Source organism: Pteropus medius, unplaced genomic scaffold (genome assembly GCF_902729225.1).
Source record: "Pteropus medius unplaced genomic scaffold, Ma_sr-lr_union100, whole genome shotgun sequence".
Taxonomy (NCBI): Eukaryota; Metazoa; Chordata; class Mammalia; order Chiroptera; family Pteropodidae; genus Pteropus; species Pteropus medius.
The window spans coordinates 31,723,059-31,745,074 of record NW_024340849.1 but is presented as its reverse complement, the minus strand read 5'-3'; the positions used below and the strand labels follow the sequence as shown (position 1 = coordinate 31,745,074).

Here is a 22,016-nt window from a genome sequence, read left to right as displayed (position 1 = left end):
ATTTCTAAGTAATTCAAGGTTCTAAATCTTAAAATACTTTGCACTGTTGTTTTTAGGCAATTTATATATCAATAAGGAAATCCACGAAAATAGACAATACCAAAACTGTACAACTATCAACATAACAAACATTAATGCTGCATCTTCTCTCCATTCCATTTCACTGCAGTTTCATAATCTATCCTATCTCTTAACTTTTCTCTTCAACCTCATTAAAAAAACTAAAAAAGAGGTTAACAGCTATAAAACAGGTTACTAAGAAACATGGTAAACTGTTTTTAAACATCAGCTTTTGCAAAAGTAATTGATTTTGAGGCAATCATCAAAAGCAGTTAACACTGACAGTATACCTTTCTCTTTCTAAAATGGCTTAAAAACTTACTAAGCATGAAATTAATATTAGAGTTGGGGGATAAAGGAAAACAATAAGCAAGCCCTCAATATTCTTATTTTGTAATCAAAAATTAATTTATTATACCAGTCCTGTATCTAGGATGCCATTTAACGAAACAACAATAACGAAAACTTAAAGCATCATCAATAAAAAAAGTTTCTCCATTCTCTATATCCCTGCAACAATTTTGCCTTCATACAACTATTTCTGAAATTAACAACTTCCAAAACATTTAATTTTAAGAGAACACAAAAGTCAAAGGATACATGCTAAATAGTGGTTCAGAAATTCATGATCGGATGCTGGCATCGACTGGAGAAAGGTCTCTCTATAAGATTCAAACCATGGAGTAGTAGCTAAAATTAACCACATATAAAAGAGTTAAAATCCCACAATACAGTTTATAACAGACAAAATTTCAAGGCCATACTCCTAAAAAGCATAAAATATAGCAATATCTAGCAATAAGCAAACACTTCTCACTTATGCTTAAAGATACATAACAAGCATTTTCACCTGTGCTTTAACATATATGTATGATATGTGTATATTAAGCCATATACACAAATATATTCAATGTACATGGGAGTATATATATTTGCAAAGATGAAACTGACTTATTCTCAAACCTACACAATAATCCCACAACTTACTTAACTATTAATGCTTACTTAACTATAAATACTACCTATGTGAGTAAAAAGATTTTAGAACTAAAGTTTTGTGCCCCTGCCACTAGTCATGTTGTCATAAGGCGCTCCTTTTCATAAATATCATTTCAGAACACTGGTTCTGAACTGAGAGTGATTTTGACCCTAGGAAACATTCGGCAATGTCTGGAGATACTTAAGGCTGTTACAACTAGGGATAAAAAGGGGGATGCTACTGGCATCTACGGAAAGAAGTTAGGAATGATACAAAATATCCTACAATGAAAAGAACACGCCAGAGTTCCCCACCACAAAGAGTTATTCCGCATAATGTCAATAGTGGTGAGAATGAGAAACTCTACTTTACAATTTGATTACTTGAGTATGGCAGTAAAAAAAAAACTCTTTAATTGGAATTTCAAAGCATACTTACCTTATAATCAAATACAAAGATGTGTATTTTTACTTTTCGTATACATGCATATGTGATTCTTAAAATGTCAAATCTCTCTTGCTCCACGCTAAGCATTTTACATTACAATTCTATCTTTAAAATCTGAACTTAAATTTAGTCATTTCACTAGGTTTAAGCAGATTATCTAAATTATAGTTTTACTAAAAGAATACTCTATTCCTAGCTACTTACACTGATTACCAAATTTTATATACTTTTTGTTTTCATCTTAGTCACTGAAAACACAGCAAGTATATTTTCTGTTTACTTTATATTAAAGGACTTGGAAAGTTGAAGAAAAAAGCTATACATCTTGACTAAATAGCATATTTAACCTGGTGCCATAGACACAAAAAAAATTCCAACAAATGCTTTATAAGAATAACCCATATTTGTTTAGGAGGCTATTACTGTAACAATGCCATGTTCATTGCTATAGAAGAGAAAAAATACTCCCATAAATATTATAATCTATATGAAAAGTGGAAAAAATTAGACTAGTCTGTTACCTATCATATGAAAAGAATTTTCTCACAAACCAATAAATATATCTTCCCCCAAAATCAGTCAAAATTAGTCTCTGTCTAGAAAATTAATGTACATTTTCATTTAGTACTAATGATAAGAAAAATAACAGATAATGAAAATTTCAGTTAAATATGAAGGAATCATCACAGATATGAGGAAATGACTTTATTTTGATTATTTTTCTATTTGTTGCTTAAATTTAACAAATAACAGATAAACTGTAGACATATGAAAAGGGTTTTGCTTCACGGTGAGCTGGGGAGTTACAAATAAACAAATGAGATCTTCTAAAATAGCTATCCATTACAACACTATCTGTAATAAAAGACTAGAAAACCCACAAGTCCATCAAGAGGGGATATCCATTAAGTGGATGTACTACGCAGCTGTAAGAGAAAAGAGAAAATCTCTATATATTACTATAAAGTGCTCTCTGGCATATATTAAGTGAAAAAAAGGCAACACAGTAGAAAGGCATTTTTGTGTAAGAAAATATAAAGAGCCATACATCATGTATCTGTTCATATTGTCAAGGAAACAATAGAAGGACAAGTCTAGTAAGTTCTATTACATCTAAGGAAGACAAGAGAAGAAATGAGAAGGAGGACAGGGCATGGATAAAAGCCAGGCCTCACCGAATTCACCTTGTTTTATTTTGACTTTGGGACTACACAAATGTCTGTATAATTAAAAATTAAATAAATAGAAAAAAAAACGTATACAAGTGCTTAAATTGAAATAAATCTTTCTAAATACTGGTGCAAGAAGACACCGGGAAACAAAGGAAAAATTTTTAAATATGTATGGCAGAAGTGGATTTTATCCTTCAGGTAGGTCATATTCAGGTTGATAAGGTAAGTTTTTCCTTCGGCCTCGTGTTTCCTTAAGGAGCTAACAAGTCCTCCTTCATTATCTTCCATATTGATAAATCAAGGGTATCTTTCTGTTTTTTATTTATTCAAATGACATTTTTGCACCAAGTGGAAAAAAATAATAGTTTTTAAATGTTTTATATTAACAAAAGACATGAACATTTAGTGACAATTCTCTTCAGAAATTCTCATACTTATTTCAGGATAAAGTCAGTATTTTGCCCATACCCCTTTCCATCTTTCTTTGGAATTGAAAGAGCAACCACATATCCTACCAGTTTCTCTATGCAGAATGTACTTGACTTGGTAAGGAAGGGTAAGGAAGGAAGCTAAGAGCTAGAAAAGGACATAATGCTCCATCTGCCACCCTCTTTCATATACACTAGATTAAATAATATGTATTATTAAAATTAATTTCACCTTTTTTTACATTTTTATTGTAGCTACGGAACACTGAGAATTATATCAGTGGCTCACATATTTCTACTGAACAGTGCTAGTCTAGAATGCTGCTGTCTTACAACATTCATCTCCTGATTTGTCTAATAATTGTGAAAAATTTTTATCTTCCATTGTCAAATTTTCTTTTCTTTGCCAAAACAGACTAAAAATAAAAAGGTCTCAATTTACAACTGTATTCAGTGAAAGAAAAAAAAAATGAAAACAAAGACAACACAATGATAGGGTCTCCAGACTTGTTTTATACCATTCTGAAACAAGATGCAATACATTTTGGGTAACACAAAATTTAAAACAAGAATTATATAATAGTGATGACTTATTTCACTACTGTATCATCTTTCTAGGCAATTTCATCATTCTTCCACTTTCTTATAGTTCAGAGTAACTGATAATTGGTAAAAGGGTAAGTAACTCAGATGATGATGAAAAATAGCAAAATATTTCAAGATATTGGAAAAATAACACTAAGTTCCTATATCCTGCCCTAGCCATATTTTAAATAATTGTCACTTTTTTAAAGCTCTTAAGTAAAAATTTAGAAAAAAATATTAAAGATTTAAACAAGCCTCTAAAAAATATTTACACATGACTACTCTCCAAAGTATCATGGTATTTTAGAGAGTAACAGCAATTAGTACGAAAGCAACCAGAAAAAGTGTACTACACACTTAAAAGGGGAAAAACATGTTCTTCTTTCTTATAAAAACAAGATGCAACCCAAATTATACTATTCAAAAACAATGCCTCAATTTAGCAGATAATATTGTAAGTCAAGAGTAAGTATAATAAATAAAAGTATAATAAATAAAAAAGATAATAGGACAGATAACGTCTGTTTTAGAAAAATTAGACAGACATACTAATTGGGACAAATACAAAACAGTAGTAGCTAAGTAGAAAAAAAAAATAATAGGCAAGGAGTAGAGTGAGCACAATCTGGAAAACTGAGACTACCATAGAAAATACCTGTGTATAATGAGGATTCTTTTAATTCCATCAAAGTGTTTTTACAATTACTGTACCAAGAAACACTAGCTTTAATTGACCGATCTAATGAAAACATGACACTGTTAAGCTAGGCTTATGAGGTAAATATCTAACACCTATTTCTTAAATAGAATGGGTAAAAAGTATGCTGACTGACATTAATGGCAAAAATTAGAGGCATATTTCTAGACATATAAAGAATATCTTATTTAAAATGGACAAAATCACTCTTAAATCTCCAGAGTATTATAAGAGAATTTTATTAAAATGAATTCAATGCTTCAGCATACCACATTCCCAGTCTTCAAGAACAACATAACAATAGAGCTGAAGGAAAATGCCTTAAAGAAGCAGAGAAAGAAGCTGAAGAAACTGTTTTCTTCTGGTATGCAGTTTATCCGAATCACTTGAGATTTTTAAAATCTGCCTAAAGAATTCAGTTATAGTAGTGCCTCCACCTGCTTTTAAAGACAAATAGTACTCAATCCTTCCTTATGTGAAGATGTTGGCAGGGATCTGAGAATATAAGTAATGTACCTAGACTAGATATAGTAACTTCTCACAACCAAATCATGACCACATTGTTCCTACAAACTATCTACCAAAGCACTTTAACAGACTGTTTTAAAAAATAATAAGACCACCCCCAGTATATAAACAGCCAGATACCAGATTTGAGAAACTTTCTCTGGAGAAACTAAATGGCCCCATATAAAAGAACTGTAAGTCATAAAAGCTGGGCAACCTTCAAGACTATTCACAGCCTCACTACCCAATAAAGAAGTCCATTAGCTGAAAAGTTCTGTAATGCCAGTCACGGCTTTAATGCCTCAGTTTGAAGTAGAAAATAATACCAAAGGTTCATCAGACATTTAAAGTAAATTCCAATTTGAAAAAGAAACCAAAATGAACTAAAAAATAATACAAATGAGCAAAAAAATCACAAGATAGACAAAAACTTAAAGACAACAATTAATATCCTCGGAGCAAAGATACCACAACATGAAATAAGAACTATATGATACAAAAAAGAAAATCAAGAGAACAAGGAAAGTTAAAAAAAACAAACAGGACACTGAACATTAACATTTCAAACAGAAGGGTAGAAAAAACTCAAGGATATCTCCTAGAAAGTAAAACAAAAGACACAAGAGACGGAAATGGACAATATTAGAAGATAACATTAACAGAGCAACTCAGTAAGTTCCACATCCAACTAACGGTAGTTCCAGGAAAAAAAAAAAAGGCAGAAAAGATAGGGAAGACGTTAACAAAGAAAAGAATACAAAAAAGTTCTCAGAACAAAAGAGTATGCATGACTAAAAGGTGCTACTCAATACACTGAATGAAAAGTGAGATAAATGCGGCCCAACATGAAATTTAAAAATAACAGGGATAAAAATCTAAAAACTTCCGAAGGCTGGAGGGAATAAGTGGGATATATATCATAGTGTTACAACAATACTAGAAACTACAAGAAAGTCAAACAATTCTGAGATATACAGTCAAGCTACCAATCAAATATATAAGAATATTTTCAGACATTCATTTTGTCAAAAATTTCACCTTCTAAGCAACCTTTCTAAGGAAGCTACTGGAGATGTCCTCCACCAAATCAAGAAAATATACAAAAAAGATATGAATCAGAGACTACAGAAGTGAAGGAAAAGAAATCCCCAGACCTCTGTATAGCACTCCTTGGAGAGTAATCAGTCCAAGATGGAATAGAACAGTGTTTTGCAACTTTTATTTCATTATCTCCCCCATGAGCCTTTTTCTTTCCTATTTGGTCCTTCCCCCCGCCAAAAAAAAAAAAACTTTAAAATAATACCACAGATATACTGTGTATCTATTTATGTACCATAGTCCTTTAGAGAGCCACAAACCATTGTAATAGTTATGGTTTTTTTGCCCCCAAGAATCATATCCTCCCCGCACTGAAGGATATCATTCCCCATTAAAAATACATGGAGTAGAAAGAGAAGACTTCAAGGAGATCTTGATAAATGGCTTATCTGATAAATTAAGTCTGTGTGAGAGAATAAAAAATATATACTGGTCTTTGCACCCTAGTTCCTGGCATAGAGCTCCTGAAACCCTTGTAATTCCTTTGGTAGTAAGAGTGTCTTTTGTTTCAATGAGGTGACTCTGGGTGGGCTCCTAGATGGCTCCTGGATGAGGTGTGGTCACCAGAAAGACCAAATCAAGTTCATTAGACACATAATTTTCAGCTCCGGCCCTGATTCTCTTGAGAAGGGAGAAGGGTTAAAAATGGAGTTAGTGATTGATCATGCCTACGTGACGAAGCCTCCATAAAATCCCAAAAATGTGGAGAGAGGAAAAAAATAGTGTAGATGATAGAAGCTCTGTTCATCCCTCTGGTGACCAAATCAAAGTTGTGATGGTATTAAGGAAAAATCACCTGGGATCTAGATGAACAAGCCATACAACTAGGGAGAAGAAGTCCAGGAAATCACCTTGCAATGGCAGAAGGTAGGATGGGGAGAGGATGTGGGGCTGTCCGGTCTCAAGCAGCTGAGTGAGATGGAGGCTGCAGCAGCGGCAGAAGCCTCTTCAAGGGGCCGCGACTGCGTGCAGATTTTCATGGTGACGGACCTGCTCACTCTTAGCACCAGTGCCGATTTGGCTGTGCACAATGTCCAGGGAGACATTGTCGGAGTGAGGGCCGAGGCCAGACTCTCTCTGTACAGAAATGCCAGCTGTATCCTGTTCCCCATTGAGCCTTCCCCCTTCCCAGTACGTAGACACAGCACTACCATAGTTGTACGATAACAGAGGTCACTCCACCCAGAGGATTCCCTGAAACCCCGCCTCCCCCAACTTGCGGCCCCGCCCAAGCCACATCCAGGTGTATCCTCAGCAAGTCAGGTACCCACTGCTGAGCAGTGCCTAGACTGACACCAGAGGCAGCTGGCCTCGGTTTCTGGTGCAGCCTTTTGAGGCAACTATAAGCACAACACCTGTGGATTACTTGCTGAATCTTAACAGGTGATCCCAGGGGGAACAGGCTTGGGCTAAACTCCTCTCAGGACTGTGCCACTGGACACCTACTACACAAATCCACACTAATAAGACTGGGAGACTTAGGAGCTTTGCTTAGTACATAGAAACAGACACAGAAAGGCAGCCAAAATGGGAAGACAAAGAAGCAGAAACCATATAAGAGAATAGAACAGAAATCCAGATATAATGGAGTCAAGTAATCTAACAAATGCGGAGTTCAAAACACTGGTTATAAAGATGCCCAATGAACTTTTGGGAAAGGTAGAAAAATTCAGTGAAAACTTCAACAAAGATATAAAAAACATAAAAATGGAAATGGAAATTATAAAAGAGAACCACATGAAGAATACATCTGAGATGAGAAGTGAATTAAATGGAATAAACAAAGGAATAAACAAAGTGAATAAAGGATCAAATGCCCTATCTCGAGGACGGGAAAGCCAAAGACACACTCGGAATGGCAAGAGAGAAGATGCCAAGACTATAAAAATAATTTAAGGAGAAACATAGGACAGTATTAAGGGTCCAAATATTCGTCTGATCAGCATAACTGAAGAAAATCAAGATGTTGAACAGCTGTTTGAAGAAAAAATGATGGAAAACTTCCCTAACCTGGTGAAGGAAATGGACATAAAACCCAGGAAGCTCAGAGAATTCCAAAAATCAGGGATCCAAAGAGGCCCACACCAAGACACAGCATAATTAAAATGCCAAAGTTTAAATATAAAGATAGATTAAACACAGCAAGAGAAAAACAATCACCTACAAGGCGGCTGATTTCTCAAAAGAAACTATGCAGGACAGAAGGGCTTAGCACAAAATAGTCGACAGGATGAAGACCCAGGATCTACAACCAAGAACACTTTATCCAGCAAAGCTACATCATTTAGAGTTGAAGGACAGATAAAGAGCTTCCCAGACAAAAATAAGCTAAAGGAATTTGTCACCACCAAGCCAGTATTACAGTAAATGTTGGAGAGACTACTTTAAGAAGAAAAAAAACATGTATCAAAAACAGGAATAAAGAATGTTAACAACTACATTCCTATCAATTATATTTCCTTAAATGGAAAAGAATGAAGTGCTCCAACCAAAAGATAAAGTGGCCGCAAAGGACAAGAAAACAAGACCCCTATATAAGAAAAGGAAGGGGATGGAAAAAGATATTGCTTTGATGGACCTAAAAGGTATTTAAGTCAAACAGAGAAAGATAAACACTATATGATTTCACTTATATGTGGAACCTAAGGAATAAAAAGAACAAACTAATCAAAAACAGCCTCACAAATATAGTGGACAATTTGGTGTTGGACAGAAGAGAGGGGAATTTGGGGGGCTGGGAGAATGGGGTGAAGGGCTAAAGAAGTACAAATTAGTAGCTGATGGATGGTCTTGGGGATGGTGAATACAGCATAGAGAATGCAGTTAGCATTAATATGTTGGCTAGGTAGAGGGTCAGGAGAAGGAGGGTGCAATTGGGGGGATTGTTTTATGAACTATATAGATGTCTAACCAATATACTGTATACTTGAAATTTTAAAAATAAATAAAATTTAAAAAAATAAAGAATCCCAGAAATGTAAGGTTCAGTGAGCTTCCAAGTTAGTGAACATGTGGAGGTGCTAAGAGTAGGTGACATGCTCAAAGAGGGCATGGAAGCTCTGCATCCTCTGCCCATATCCCCTACGCATCCCTTCCATCTGGCTGTTCTTGAGTTATATTCTTTTATAATAAACTAGTGATCTAGTAAGTAAAATGTTTCTCTGAGTTCTATGAGCCATTCTAGCAAATTAATCAGACCCGAGAAGGCAGTCGTTGGAACCTCCAATCTATAGCCACTTGGTCAGAAGCACAAGTGATAACCTGGGCTTGTGACTAACAAGTGAAGTTTTTGTAGGGTGTCGGGAGGGAGCATCTTGTAGGACTGAACCCATAACCTAAGGTTTCTGATACTATCTCCAGGTAGTGTTAGAATTGCATTGGATTCTTGAACACTCTGATGATGTCCAAGAATTGTTTGGTGGTGTGGGGAAAAAAAAACTCAAATTATTTGGTGACCAGAAGGGAAATGTTTTGTGTGAGTAGTAAAGGAGACTCACAGGAAAGAAAGATATAGTAGGGAAGAGCTGGGTTTTTCCTTTTACAGAAGGTGAAAGACTGAGATTTTCCACTGTACTCTGCCATGTAGAAAATCTTACTAAGAGGCTACGTACTGAAGTTTGAGAGACTAGTGAGAGATACAAAGAACTCTGCTCAAGTTACTTTTTAAAAGGCAATTACTAAGTTCTAAAAAAAAATGCTTTATAAGAATAGAATGAAATCCCAATATTTGGTGCAGCAATGAAGTGAATAATATTTAATCATAATATAGTGAATAATGAATATTAACCAAAAATTTGAAAACTACATTAGAGAGATGGGAAAAGGAAGAAGGGAAATAATTAAGCTAAATCTTCATCAATTATAATGAGAAATCAATATATTAATTTTAAACTGATCAAACTATAGATAGCCATATGAAAATATTACTTTGAAACACAAAATAAAAACCGCTAAAAGAACTTGTGGGTTGGAGTACAGGGAGCAGATCACTGTTGTTTTTTCCTTATAGTAAGCTTTTTAGCATTATGTCTATGTGTATAAATCATTTTGCTAAATTAATGTTTTAAAAATACAAGGTGTTATGAGCTTTGGAGGTTAGAAAGATATCTGCAGTATAAAATTTTTTTTATTTTTTAAATATGATAGTAAATCCCTCTCTGTGTACCATCAGCACTTTGGCATATCGGATATGGCATGCATATCTCTATTACAATGTATTGTGATTTAAAAGGTATTGTAAATTAGAATGTATTATAATTACTGATTTACATGTTTGTCTCTCCACCAATTATGAACTCATACATGTCTTATTCATCTCTATGTCTCAATGCAAAGCATATAGTAGGAAATCAATTAATATTTGTTACATGAATAACAAAAATGTGAAAGACTCTATAAAATAGAATCACGGGATTAAAGGCTAGGAGAGGCCTTGAGAAAGAATCTAGCCCAATTCTCTGGTTTCCAAAGAATGAAACTGAGTGTGAATAAGTGACTTGAGTTATCCTTAATGGCTATAGTAGTATAAAAACTAGGGACACTCTGGCATTTGATTCACTATCCTTCACAATTCAACATTAATTTCCCATTGATGACAGGAAAATAACAGTTCGAATTTCACCACTTTCTCCCAAAAATCCAAATTTTGCCTCATCTTAAAAACTGCTCAATTTATGTACCCTGAATTCATATTCTTTTGATTTGTAAAAATTCTAACTTTAAAATTGTCAAGTTAACTTATCTTGCTGGAATTAACATAAAAAGAAAAATTATGAACATTTAAATAAAATAATTCTCCAAATATTTCTAACTATAGGAGTTGCAACCAATTAACTTTATAACCTAAAACATACCACTTAAGTTCTCTTCGTATCTAGAGGAAAATCTCTAAGTACGCATTTAAGAGGTGTTAAAATATTAGATTATAAATTGTAGTGACCTAAAAAGATTTTATTAATTGCTAAAATATCTTGAATTAGATTATGTACTTTCAATCTTATCCTTCTAAAAGTTGAACCCATGTCCCTCTACTAAGTCTTTTTCATACAGAAAGTCACACCAAACACTGTTAACTCATTTTACATATTATATCATTTCACCTTCCAATCTTATTATGAAAATATTTACCATTCAAGTCAGATTTAGAAGCACTCGGAAGATTTATTCATACATTATAAACATTCTCTCTATTTAACACTAAGCAAGATAAAAAATACAATAAACTTGATTCTATTTATTTGAGTATTACTTATGTCACAAAAGAATAGTTCTTTCACTGAGGAAATATTTATTATACCCATGTTCTAGGTATTACTTTAGGTACTGGGAATAAAATAAAGTTCTTGTCCTCACCGAGTTTGTATTAGCTTTACAATTAGAACTACAAAAATGTTTTCATTATGAAAAAATAAAATCATGTAACTCATAGTCTAAATGGCTGCCTACTCACTTGATTGTAACCTCCCTAAAGGTAAAGACTGTTTATTTCAAACATTCAATTTCCAGGCTCTAAGCACTTAAGTGTTTGTTGAATGATTTCCAAGTCACAGAATTACTTTTTCTAAAAAAGAAAAAATAATTTAAAAAATAATAATAAACCTTGTTACATACCACTGATGTTGAGATCATAATCTCCTGCCGTAATCACATTAGCTACTGATCCTTCTGCAGGCTGACTGCCAGAAACAACATCATTCAAAAGCTTCCGAATGGCTCCAGGCTGAGGTGGTTGGGTGATAATGTTGCTTACTGCTATCTTCAAATTTTTAATGATGTGGAGCTGATTGTTAGGATCTCTCATATGAACTTTAAAAAAGAAAAAGAAAAAACTTGAAATTAATTCCATACAATGCATAACAACCCAACAATAATAAAAAATTGGGTTACTGGTTTACAAACAAAAAGGATGCTCAAATCAGAAACCAGAAATTCCAAGTGGAAGAATCTTCCATAAGTACAACTGACTTACAACATTCCTTTATAACCAAAAAGGCTAGCCAGACAGTAACCTTCTCCCTCAATGTTACTGCTCACAACATAGCTACGGTAGGTCCTTTCTTTCCCCATTTGGAGTTGCCAGCAGCCAACCACCATCCATACCAGATCTCTAATTTTCACTTCACCCTAAGGCTGGTTCAGGGCAGTGTGAAGTCTGTGGTATCAACACTGAAAACAGTAAAAGGGGAAGAAAAGGGAATTAAATGCTACAATTGGGATTCCTCTACTTCCTCTACTGTGCTGTTTGCATTCTCAGCCCCTATTCCACTATCATAAAAATCAATGCCCACTCTGGTGAAGATGTTGATAGTGGGGGAGACTATATGAGTGTTAGAACAGAAGGTGTATGGAAACTTTCCATAGTTTCTACTCAATTTTTCTGTTAACCTAAAACTGCTCTAAAAAACAAAAATCTGTTTTAAAAAATCAATGCTCAAATCCCTTCTCCAGCCCCAATACCTCTTGCCTCTAACCTGCAATAGGTCTTGCCTGTCTATGGGATTTATAACCAGTGGTTCAGAGCTTCAGTCCCAGGAATAGGTTCTTAGGAGATTATAGCAAGAAGACAGTATCCGCTGTGCACAGTAGGAAATTTGAGCATATTTCTTCATATAAATATAATCAGATAAAATGATTAGTTTCTATAATAATATTAGAAGCAGCCCACTATATTGATTACGGATTCAACTTTTGGAGTTAGACTTTATTTTAAATCCCAAGTCACCACTTATTAACTGGGTTATCCTAAATAACTTAACTTTTCTGTTCTTCGATTTCCTCATCCATAACATGTAACTAATACCTAATTCGCAGGGTTAAAGATTTAGGTGAGATATTGTTAGATGAGATAATAAGTGTAAAGCACTGAACGCCACCATGCCTGACTATACAGTTACGTGCTCAGGATGTGATGGGAGGCAGCAGGTATAATATACACTATTTCATCATATACAAATAGAGTCAATTCTGGAAAACTGACTTTGGGTACAATTTAAAAAAGAAATGACACTTATTCCTACCGGAAAATGCTTTATACCAAAGTTTTAAGTTCAGGACTGCCTATATTTTAAATAAAGTTACATCTGTAAAAACTGTCTTCTTAAACTTCCTGTGTGTTCTGTTGATTTCTAAATTTTTAATTAAAAAACAAAAAACAAAAATATATTTTAAATACTATATATGGAATGAATATTTGTACTTACATTACAAATATATGTACAGAAAGTACAGATAAAATACATGTACATCCCATTATAATGAAGAAGGGAAGGAAATGAGACTAAGGAACGGTAAAAAGGTCTTTCATCTTTCATAGATGCTTTCAAATGCATCTATGTTTGATGTTTGACAGGAAAAGATACAAAGCAAAAAAGACAAGGTTAATATTTGTTGGTTCTGGGTAGAAGGGAGCTGGATGTATTCTCTGCATTCTTCTGTAATTGTTTATGTTTTCTAATTTAAATAAACACACACAGGACTCTCTCCCTAATTAAACTTTCCAGCTGGTCTATTAAACAGAGAAACCAAAACCATGAATACTATGGTGCATTTTTGATCCTTTTAGAAACATACAAGTATTCTTCTTAAAGTTGGTCCATACTTGTTGAATAACATAAGTAGCCATGTACATATTAAACCTCTTAAGATTTTAAATTGGCTAATTATCTTTAGTATTCATAAGTGTTAACACAAAAAGAATATTCTAGTTTTGCCCTATATTCAGAATGGAGTTATCAGTTATTAAGTAATCCGACTAATAAATCCAGAAATTAGTTAATAGGTGTGGCAGCCAGCCTCTGAAATGGCCCCCAATGATCCTGATATTTCCTGTTATACACACCCTTGTGTAGTCCCCTCCCATATCCCAGAGTTAATATATGTGATCAACAGAACAAAACAAAAGCAATGGTATATCACTTCTGAGATAAGGTTATAAAAGAGTACAGCTTCTATCCTGGGTTCTCTCTGTGATCACTCAGTCTGGGAGAAGCTAACTGCTATGCCATAGGGATGGCTATTTAGGGAGCCTATAGAAAGGCCCACATGGCACAGAACCCAGGTCTCCAGCCAACATTCCAGTGAGTAAGTGAGACTTGCCAACAACCATATGAGTAAGCTTGGAAGAGAATCCTCCAGCCCCAGATGACTGTAGCTCCACTGCAACCTCAAGAGAGACCCTGAGCCAGAAGTATCTAGCTAAGTCACTCCTGGATTCCTGAAAAACGGAGATAATAAAAGCTTTTGTTTTAAAGTGCTAAGCGTTGGGGTTATTTGTTACACAACAATAATTATACACTGGAGAATCGCAAAACCAATCTAATAAGGAGGAAGATAAGAGCTGAGAATGATTAAGAGAAATGCTCTTAAATCACACACAAAATTCAAAAGCTTCAGAACTAAATGATTATATTAAAGCTTTGTTCAGATTATAACAGCACAAAAGGTGACCTTATGTCATATAACATCTCAATTTCAAAGTAATATTCGACACTACGTTATCTTACTTTTATTTATGTTACCTTATATTTCTTGAATACTGTTATTATGCAGTAATATTTCCTAGTATGTGCTGCTCCATGGATTACCATTCCCTCAGGATAAGAGTTGTTTCTAAAAAATTGATGCCATGTTCAAATAAATTTGGGAAATACTGAATTAAGTTTTTAAAGTCTCTTTATAACAGGTCTTCCCTTTAACGTGCTAATTGACAGTTATTCTCCCAAACACATGCTATACTAAAGCAAACTTATTTGATCACAAACTTCATCTTTAGGGAGCATATAACACATCTGGTGTTCTAGGGAATATATTTTGAAAATTGAAATATCTTTCATGTTCTTACTCTACCATATAAAGAAAACCTCTATTGCTGAATAAATTGAAACTTGTACAAAAATGACAAAAACAATCTAATTCTGAAAAGCTGACTTAAATTTCACTCAAAGTTTGGTACTTGAAAAACATAGAGGTTAGTTACCTAGTTACACCAACATGGTAGTTAAGACTGATGAAATACTTCTAACTTTTTAAAGAAACATAAAACTAGAGGCATTAAATATCCTTCAAAAGTCATTCTCTAGTCTAATTTGCCACTTAGGATGGTTCAGAAAATATTCAAGATTTAAATTAAAATTACATTCTATTCTTATCTTTTTAATACCTTAAACTATTTTACAATGAATTTTAAAATATTTTCAAAAATGAAAGCTAAGTACTTTCAAAAGTTAGCGTTTGAAATTTTCTTAAATCTCATAAATGTCTAAATAGTATGTTAGAACAGCTTAGAATTATCAAAGAACTATCACTAAAATGGCAAAAACAGTAAGGTTTGAATAAGTAACACTACCACTATTTTTTTTTTAAATAGACAGCCACTGTAAATTTCTCAATTAGTGTTAGGATCACAAAATTTGTGTTAAAATAATGAATATAAACTCTTTAAGTCTCAGCATAATTCAAGGAATCCCCATGTTTAAGACAAAAAAGCAGCCTTTTTTGGATGGTAAAGAGCCCCAAACTTACCAGCAAAAAGTTAAACCACATGAAAAATTAAGTCCTTTTTGCCAGATTTCTAATGCCATCACCCATAGCTCATGTTCTAATCATCTTAAATTTTAAAATTTATATCAACTCTTATCTCTCACAATATTTCATACCCTTGCTCAAGAATCTAATATTGTCATAGTTACCATTCGAAATGAAAGGCAAAATCCCTTTCCTAGAATTCAAGATCCTCTCTTATCTATGATCTTCCCTTATTCTTCTGTACTGATAGGGACAGTTTCCTCACTGTTCCTCAACCACTCATAATTCATAATTTATACCTCTTGTCCATAATATTCTAACCTCATCCCCCTCATCAGGAAACACTGACCCTCCTTCCTTTCCACCAACTCATTATACTCCTCCTCTAAATCTTTCGCAATGTGCAAAAGGAAATCAGAAGAAAACTGATTTCAGCTTCTATTCACTGCACCATCCAATACAGGAGGCACCAGCCACATGAAGCTTTTGAGCACATGAAATATGTATAGTCCACAGTGAGATGTAATATAAGTGTAAATGCACACCAAATTTCAGATAGCAACAAAAAAATGTAAAATATCTCATTAAGATTTTTCATATTGATTACATATTGAAATGGTAAAATTTTGGAAATACTGGGTTAAATAAGATATATTAATGAAACTAATTTCACCTGTTTATTTTTTTTTACAGTGACTACTAATTTAAAATTATATATGTAACTCACATTATATTTCCATTGGACAGTGCTGCTCTCTAGTGTGAACAAGTAATTCTAAACATTGCCAGGAGATGACTTGGTTAAAAATACCTTGTTTTGAGTCGCATTGCCTGTTTTTAAATCTTTCCCACATTTAAGACTGTGGACAAGTTAACATCTCTTTGCCTCAACGTCTTCAAATTTAAAATGGTGATAACGGTAACTACCTCACAGGCTTCAATAAGGACTAAAAGAGAAAGCTACATAAAGCTGGTATCAAGTATTAGCATTATTACTAACAAAGCAAAACAGTACACACATCAAAGTCAAACTGGCTCTCATGTGTTTTGTTTTTGTTTAAAGATTTTAAGAATGTAGGGCACTTTGCTGTCCTTGTCGACACAGTACAACACTGGAGGAGCTGGTGATGGTACAAGCTGAAGAAAATCCAAGACTTCCCAAACTTCGTGTTTTTTTTGGACAGCTCCCTCTCCTTTAAATGCTAAAGTGAACTTATAATGGAGCTAGTCTCTAGAAGAATACACACCTGTAGCATATAAATACATACATTTATGGCACATCACTTTTTTTGTGTGGAGAATTAATCATAACCAAATAAACATAGTCTTTCATTTGACAAAGCTTTTTAATAAATGCTGCATTTTATACAGACCTGAAAAAATTTAGCTATACTTTGCTATGTTCTGTTTGCAAAGTACCAATAAAGACTTCGGTTAAATCATTTTTGGGGTTTTATTACACTTAGTTTTCCCTAATAAAGAATCTAAAGCTAGAGAAAACAGATAGCTCTCCATAAAAGACGATTCTGTTCATTTATCTTTTATCTGAAAAACCAAATTTAAGGGCTTTTCCACTCCGATTAATCTAGATAGCTCTAGCTAGATTAAATTAACGACAACTTGTCCATTAGGCAAAGGATGTTGCAAGTTTTATTATTTTTATAATACTTTTTATTTTCTTGAGATTAATTATTATATACCTAATGTTTAAATTTTCAAGGAAAAAAGTAAACTAACTAAACAGAAGCTTAGAAAGAGAGATTGCTAGAAGCATGTAATGTTCAAAACAACTCTGAAGGCCCAGTTTAACACCAGAGGAAGATGATTCGTCTTGGGTCTAAGAAGCAGCATCTTCCTACCGTTATCTGTCGTGCAACTTTCTAATGTCCTTCTTATGCTGTTGAGAACACTTTCTATGCCTTTCTCTGGGGCTCACGATTTTCTTTACAGTAATTACCTAACAGTCCGGCTTGTTCGGGGATAGAGAGTACCTAGAGAAACTGGAGATTAGGGCAGCACTGTCTTGACAACCTCACTCACGGCCCCTCCTCCAGCCGCCACCGAAGACGCCGCGGAGCCCCAGCCCCAGATGCCACTCCACCGGCTCCGCGATGTAAACATAGCCCTTCTCTTCCTTGCCCGCCCCCAACTTATTTTTCCGGCCCCGGCTTTGCGGGAGCTCAGTGAAAAAGGGAGAAGTCTACATACCCTCGGAAGTGAGGCGAGAGAAGGGCTTAAGCAACTCGGCGAAGCTAAGGTGATTTAGACGAGTGAGCCGCTCAGCTTCGTCGCTGCACAGCGCGGCCACACAGGGGACGAAAGAGTCCGGGATTAGCTCTTGCACTGATTGTACACACTGGGCCATCGCCGCGGGAGAGGCAACGGCGGCGCCCGCCCTCCGGCCCACTCTCAGAGGCTGATCCAGCGGCTGCAGCAGCTACTGCCGCCGCCCGCCGGCCTGGCCCGGCCGGGCGGGGCCCCGCACTGAAGCCTCGAGACCAAGAGAAGGAACAGACGCCGCAGCCTCGGCTCACGGGACACACACCACCGACCCCTCCCCGTCACCGCCGCTCCTAGGCGCTCTCCCCGACGTCCTCACATTCCACCCTTATAGGTGGAAACGCCGACAATCAGCAGATAATCCTCCGGACAGCAAATTCTTGGTCACTGCCCGACCGGAACCGCCATATTGAGACCGAACCCTGACCCACCGGCAGTACCAGTCCCGACAGCACCCGCGCTCGCCCCTCACGTGACGGTGTTAAAGAACGCGATAGGGGCGGAAGAAGAGAGCCAAGGAGAAGGAAATGAAAAGCGACGGAGGCCGTTTGGAAGGCTAGCGCCGGAAGTAGTGCAATGGGTGGCCCCATCACTGGGCGGGGCTGGGGTGTGGCTACGAGTGTGTTGGGCGGGGCCATGCGGGGGAGTCGCGCGACTTTAGACCTGGTTCTCACGCAGGTATTCGGCAAGGCCCAAGCGAGGCGCAAGGGTTACCGGCCGGCCGGCGCTCGAGATCCGTGTTGTCACAGTGGCGAAGACGCCTACTCTCCTTCCACGCCAAGCGGCGTGTCTGGAGCCCCAAAGGCTGTCCCTGGAAACAGTGGGCAAATGATGTGGCTGTTGCGCTGCTTCCAGCCCTCTCTCCTCGTCCTGCCCTTCTGACGCTCCCGGTGGAGCGCTGAGGAGCACTGCTCACTGGTGACAGTGTGCAGCCCCCACCCTCTAGTCCCGGTGCTTGGAGGGTTCCCTGGAGCTGGCCTAAACAGGTCATATATTTCGTTTAAACACAACCATGCTTTTAGTAACGGACTGCCAAGAATGTGGACTTAACCAGTAAACAGAAATGTGGACTCTTGTGAGTCCTGCAATTAACACGAGTAAAGGGAAACTGACGCTACTGCATTTTTGTTGATCATACAGAAGGGGTGTACCTGCAAACGTCCGAGTCGTTTTCTCCGCAGCCGCTTCCTTTTTACCCTCTGCTATGGTGTTCACTTCATAGTGATGGAGGTAAAGGAAACCAGTAATTATATGCGTATGGAGTCCTGAACTGGCTTTTATTCCTAGTTTTCATTTTTATGAATTGTTCCTCTAAGTACATGGAAGTGAATGAAATGAATTTTACTATAGTGTCACTCAATTGTTTGAATTCCTTCTGAGTTATATACCAAAAGTATAAGACAGGGAAAAATGCAACACTCTATCGTGGTTTACGCACCTTAATGTAAAGGAGGTTTTCCCAGCATCAGTAACTGAAATTGTTGGATTGTTGAGCACCATGAAGTTTTTACCATGGTTAAGAATTCTTAACAGATGAGAGGTATGCCTTTTGTAAATTGAGAAATGGGAAGTAGGAAATGACAGTAGGATATAATGACATGGCAGCTTTAGCCACGAATCAGTTTAGAAAGTATAATACTTACAAGTTGAGGACCTGGAAATTCATTTCTTTAAAATTATCTGAACCTATGCGCCACCTGGAAATTTTTTTGGTACTTCCAGGGGTATGTATATTCCCTTTTGAATACCTCTGATTTCAATCCCTGCACTTCGTATTTTGAGAATCTCATGCAACTGAGTATGACCGAAGTTTTTTGTAACAAGGCTCCTAAATGCAAGCATACTACTTTAGTACTCAACTCAAAATAAATGTTAAAAATGCAATATATTTATTACACTAAAAGTAAAACTAGCTGTATTAGACTCTTTAAGGACTTTCAAGGGCAGTTTAGCCTAAATGGACTTTTTGAGCTATAATTCACATACTATTAAATTCACTTCTTTAAAGTATACAATTCAGTGAGTTTTAGTATATTCAGCTAGCCGTGCAACCATTACTACTATCTAATTTCTGAACATTTTCATCTCCACCAAAAGAAGCCTAGTGTCCATTAGCAGTCACTCCCTCCCCCTATAACACCACCAGCCCCTGACAGGCACTGCTTTACTATCTCTATAGATTTATCAATTCTGGGCATTTCATATAAATGGAATCATACAATATGTGACTTTGCGTCTGAACGCCTTCGCTTAGCATAACATGTTCAAGTTTCCTCTATGTCATAGCATGAATCAGTACTTCATTTCTTTTTAAGGCTGATCCTAAATGAATTTTTGTCTTCCTCTAAGTAAATGGAAGTTTGCATTTACTTTAAACTCTAACACCACATCCACTCAGTGTATTCCAGTGAGTGACTTCATTGTAAAAATATATTTCCTAGTCTATCCTAGTCTAAGGTGTTCATTTTCCAAGGTGTTGTTCTCACCTAAAGGTTAAAGATGAATCATTGCCACATTTGTTTTCCAGCCTGTGAGAATGGAGAAAAGAGAATTGAGAAGCATGTGACTAATGGTTTAAGATCAAATGGTAGAAATAGAGTTCAACAATTTTACTCACATCCTACTGGCCCCAGTGAGTATATTGGTCACACTTATCTCCACATGAGACTGGAAAATGTAGGTCCTTGGATTCTGTTGCTAAGTGAAAAGGAGGAGAGTCAATATGGGATGACAGTCAAGGGTCTCCAACATACTTTATTAAGAATGAGATCCTTGCAGAAAGTATTTGCATGGAGTCTAAGATATCACACCTCTCATTTCTACGACTCCTCTGGACACTGTTTTTGTTTTGTTTTGTTTTGTTTTGTATCACATGTCTTCTGAACCATTCATGGTGTTCAGGAAAAATGAAGGGCTATGATCCACCAGGCCTTAGCCATGTGCCTACCCTCAAGGCCAAGAGGATAGGATAGGATCCAAGAGAGGATGCTTGCTGGACAAGATATCAAAATAACAAAAGCAGCTAAGGACCTTTTTTCCAAGTACTGAAGATGAGACCCAGCTTCCTTTTCTCTCCCAAGTCAAAGACTCCCGTAAAACTTATGCTACGTCAATGGGCTTACATTTTGATATATTGTGTTATCAAACATTCATGGATTGTTTTATTTCGTATGTATAATATGGCCAGTCTCTTCTGATGGCTGGTGTGGTTAAATTTAAAGAACATAAACACTGAAGTCAGAGAGGCCTGGATTCAAAAGCAGTTCCACCACTTGTGAATAAAAATAATGTCACCATTATTGATCACCATGGAGCAAGCATGATGCTTTACATAGATTGTCTACTACTTTTGCTTCTCACGCAAACCCTGAAAAGCATGTGTCGCCAATTTTCAAATGTAGAAACTGAAGCGCAGAGCAGTTAATAACTTGCCCAAAGACACGGCACTGGAGCCAGAAACAGAACCAGCTCAGTGTTTAACCCTAGAGATTTGATCACTAGGATAAATTGCTTTTCCATACATTTTCTTGCTTTGAAAGTGCCTACAGAAATTTTACTTTGCAATAATATATATCACTTTAGCAAGAAATCTGTGAATTTTTACAAGTTACTTACCTTTTCTGAGCCTCACATTTTTTATCTGTAAGCTTAGAAAGCTGGGACTAAAAGATTTCTTATATTCATTGCAATCTGAAAGTCTACTCTTCTTCCTACTATTATTAAAGTTCATTATGTTAACAGTAGATGGTGCTATTGAGTACTGGCTTTAAAAACGAATAAAGCAGTTCTAATTCCTGAGTACATAGTTCTCATATAGGAGATAACTACCTATATATCAGAACATTAGAGTTCAATAAATGCTCAGAAAATTTTCACATTAAACGTTTCTTAAGCTGAAAGATTTTATGTTACATTACTTTAAAACACGAAAAATATAAAGATTTAAACATATAATCCATGTATTGCCCTGCACTTTTAATTTTATTTACTGTACTGAATTTTTTGTTTTGTTTTTTTGTTTTTTTGTTTTAGGCAAGGCAACCCTTGGTTGACCTTACAGATTGCAAGGACCTCGTCAGCTTGCAATCTCTTATTTTTTTATTTTTTATGCCTACAGCACCTGGTCTTCCTAGGTGGTCTCCCATCCAAGTACTAACCAGGCCTAACTTGGCTTAGCTTCCTACTGAATGTTTTAAAATAACTTATTAACATTAAAATTCTGACTACAAGAGATAGCATCC

The 22,016-nt window shown here is 35.9% G+C and overlaps 1 protein-coding gene across 3 annotated transcripts in view; it reads right to left on the bottom strand.

The window, feature by feature from the left end:
* Positions 1–18,253, bottom strand: part of TRAPPC8 (trafficking protein particle complex subunit 8) — an 81,142-nt gene extending 62,889 nt beyond the window's left edge. The window contains exons 1-3 of one of the 3 annotated variants that reach the window (XM_039843888.1): positions 17,704–18,253; positions 11,584–11,778; positions 661–750 (exon numbers count right to left, since the gene is read on the bottom strand). In XM_039843888.1, coding sequence (XP_039699822.1) covers positions 661–750; positions 11,584–11,778; positions 17,704–17,860 — 442 coding nt within the window. In that variant the 5' untranslated portion in view covers positions 17,861–18,253. The remainder of the gene's footprint in view (positions 1–660; positions 751–11,583; positions 11,779–17,703) is intronic. The other 2 variants (XM_039843870.1, XM_039843879.1) reach the window with 2 other exon arrangements.
* Between the last annotated feature and the right edge of the window lie 3,763 nt (positions 18,254–22,016).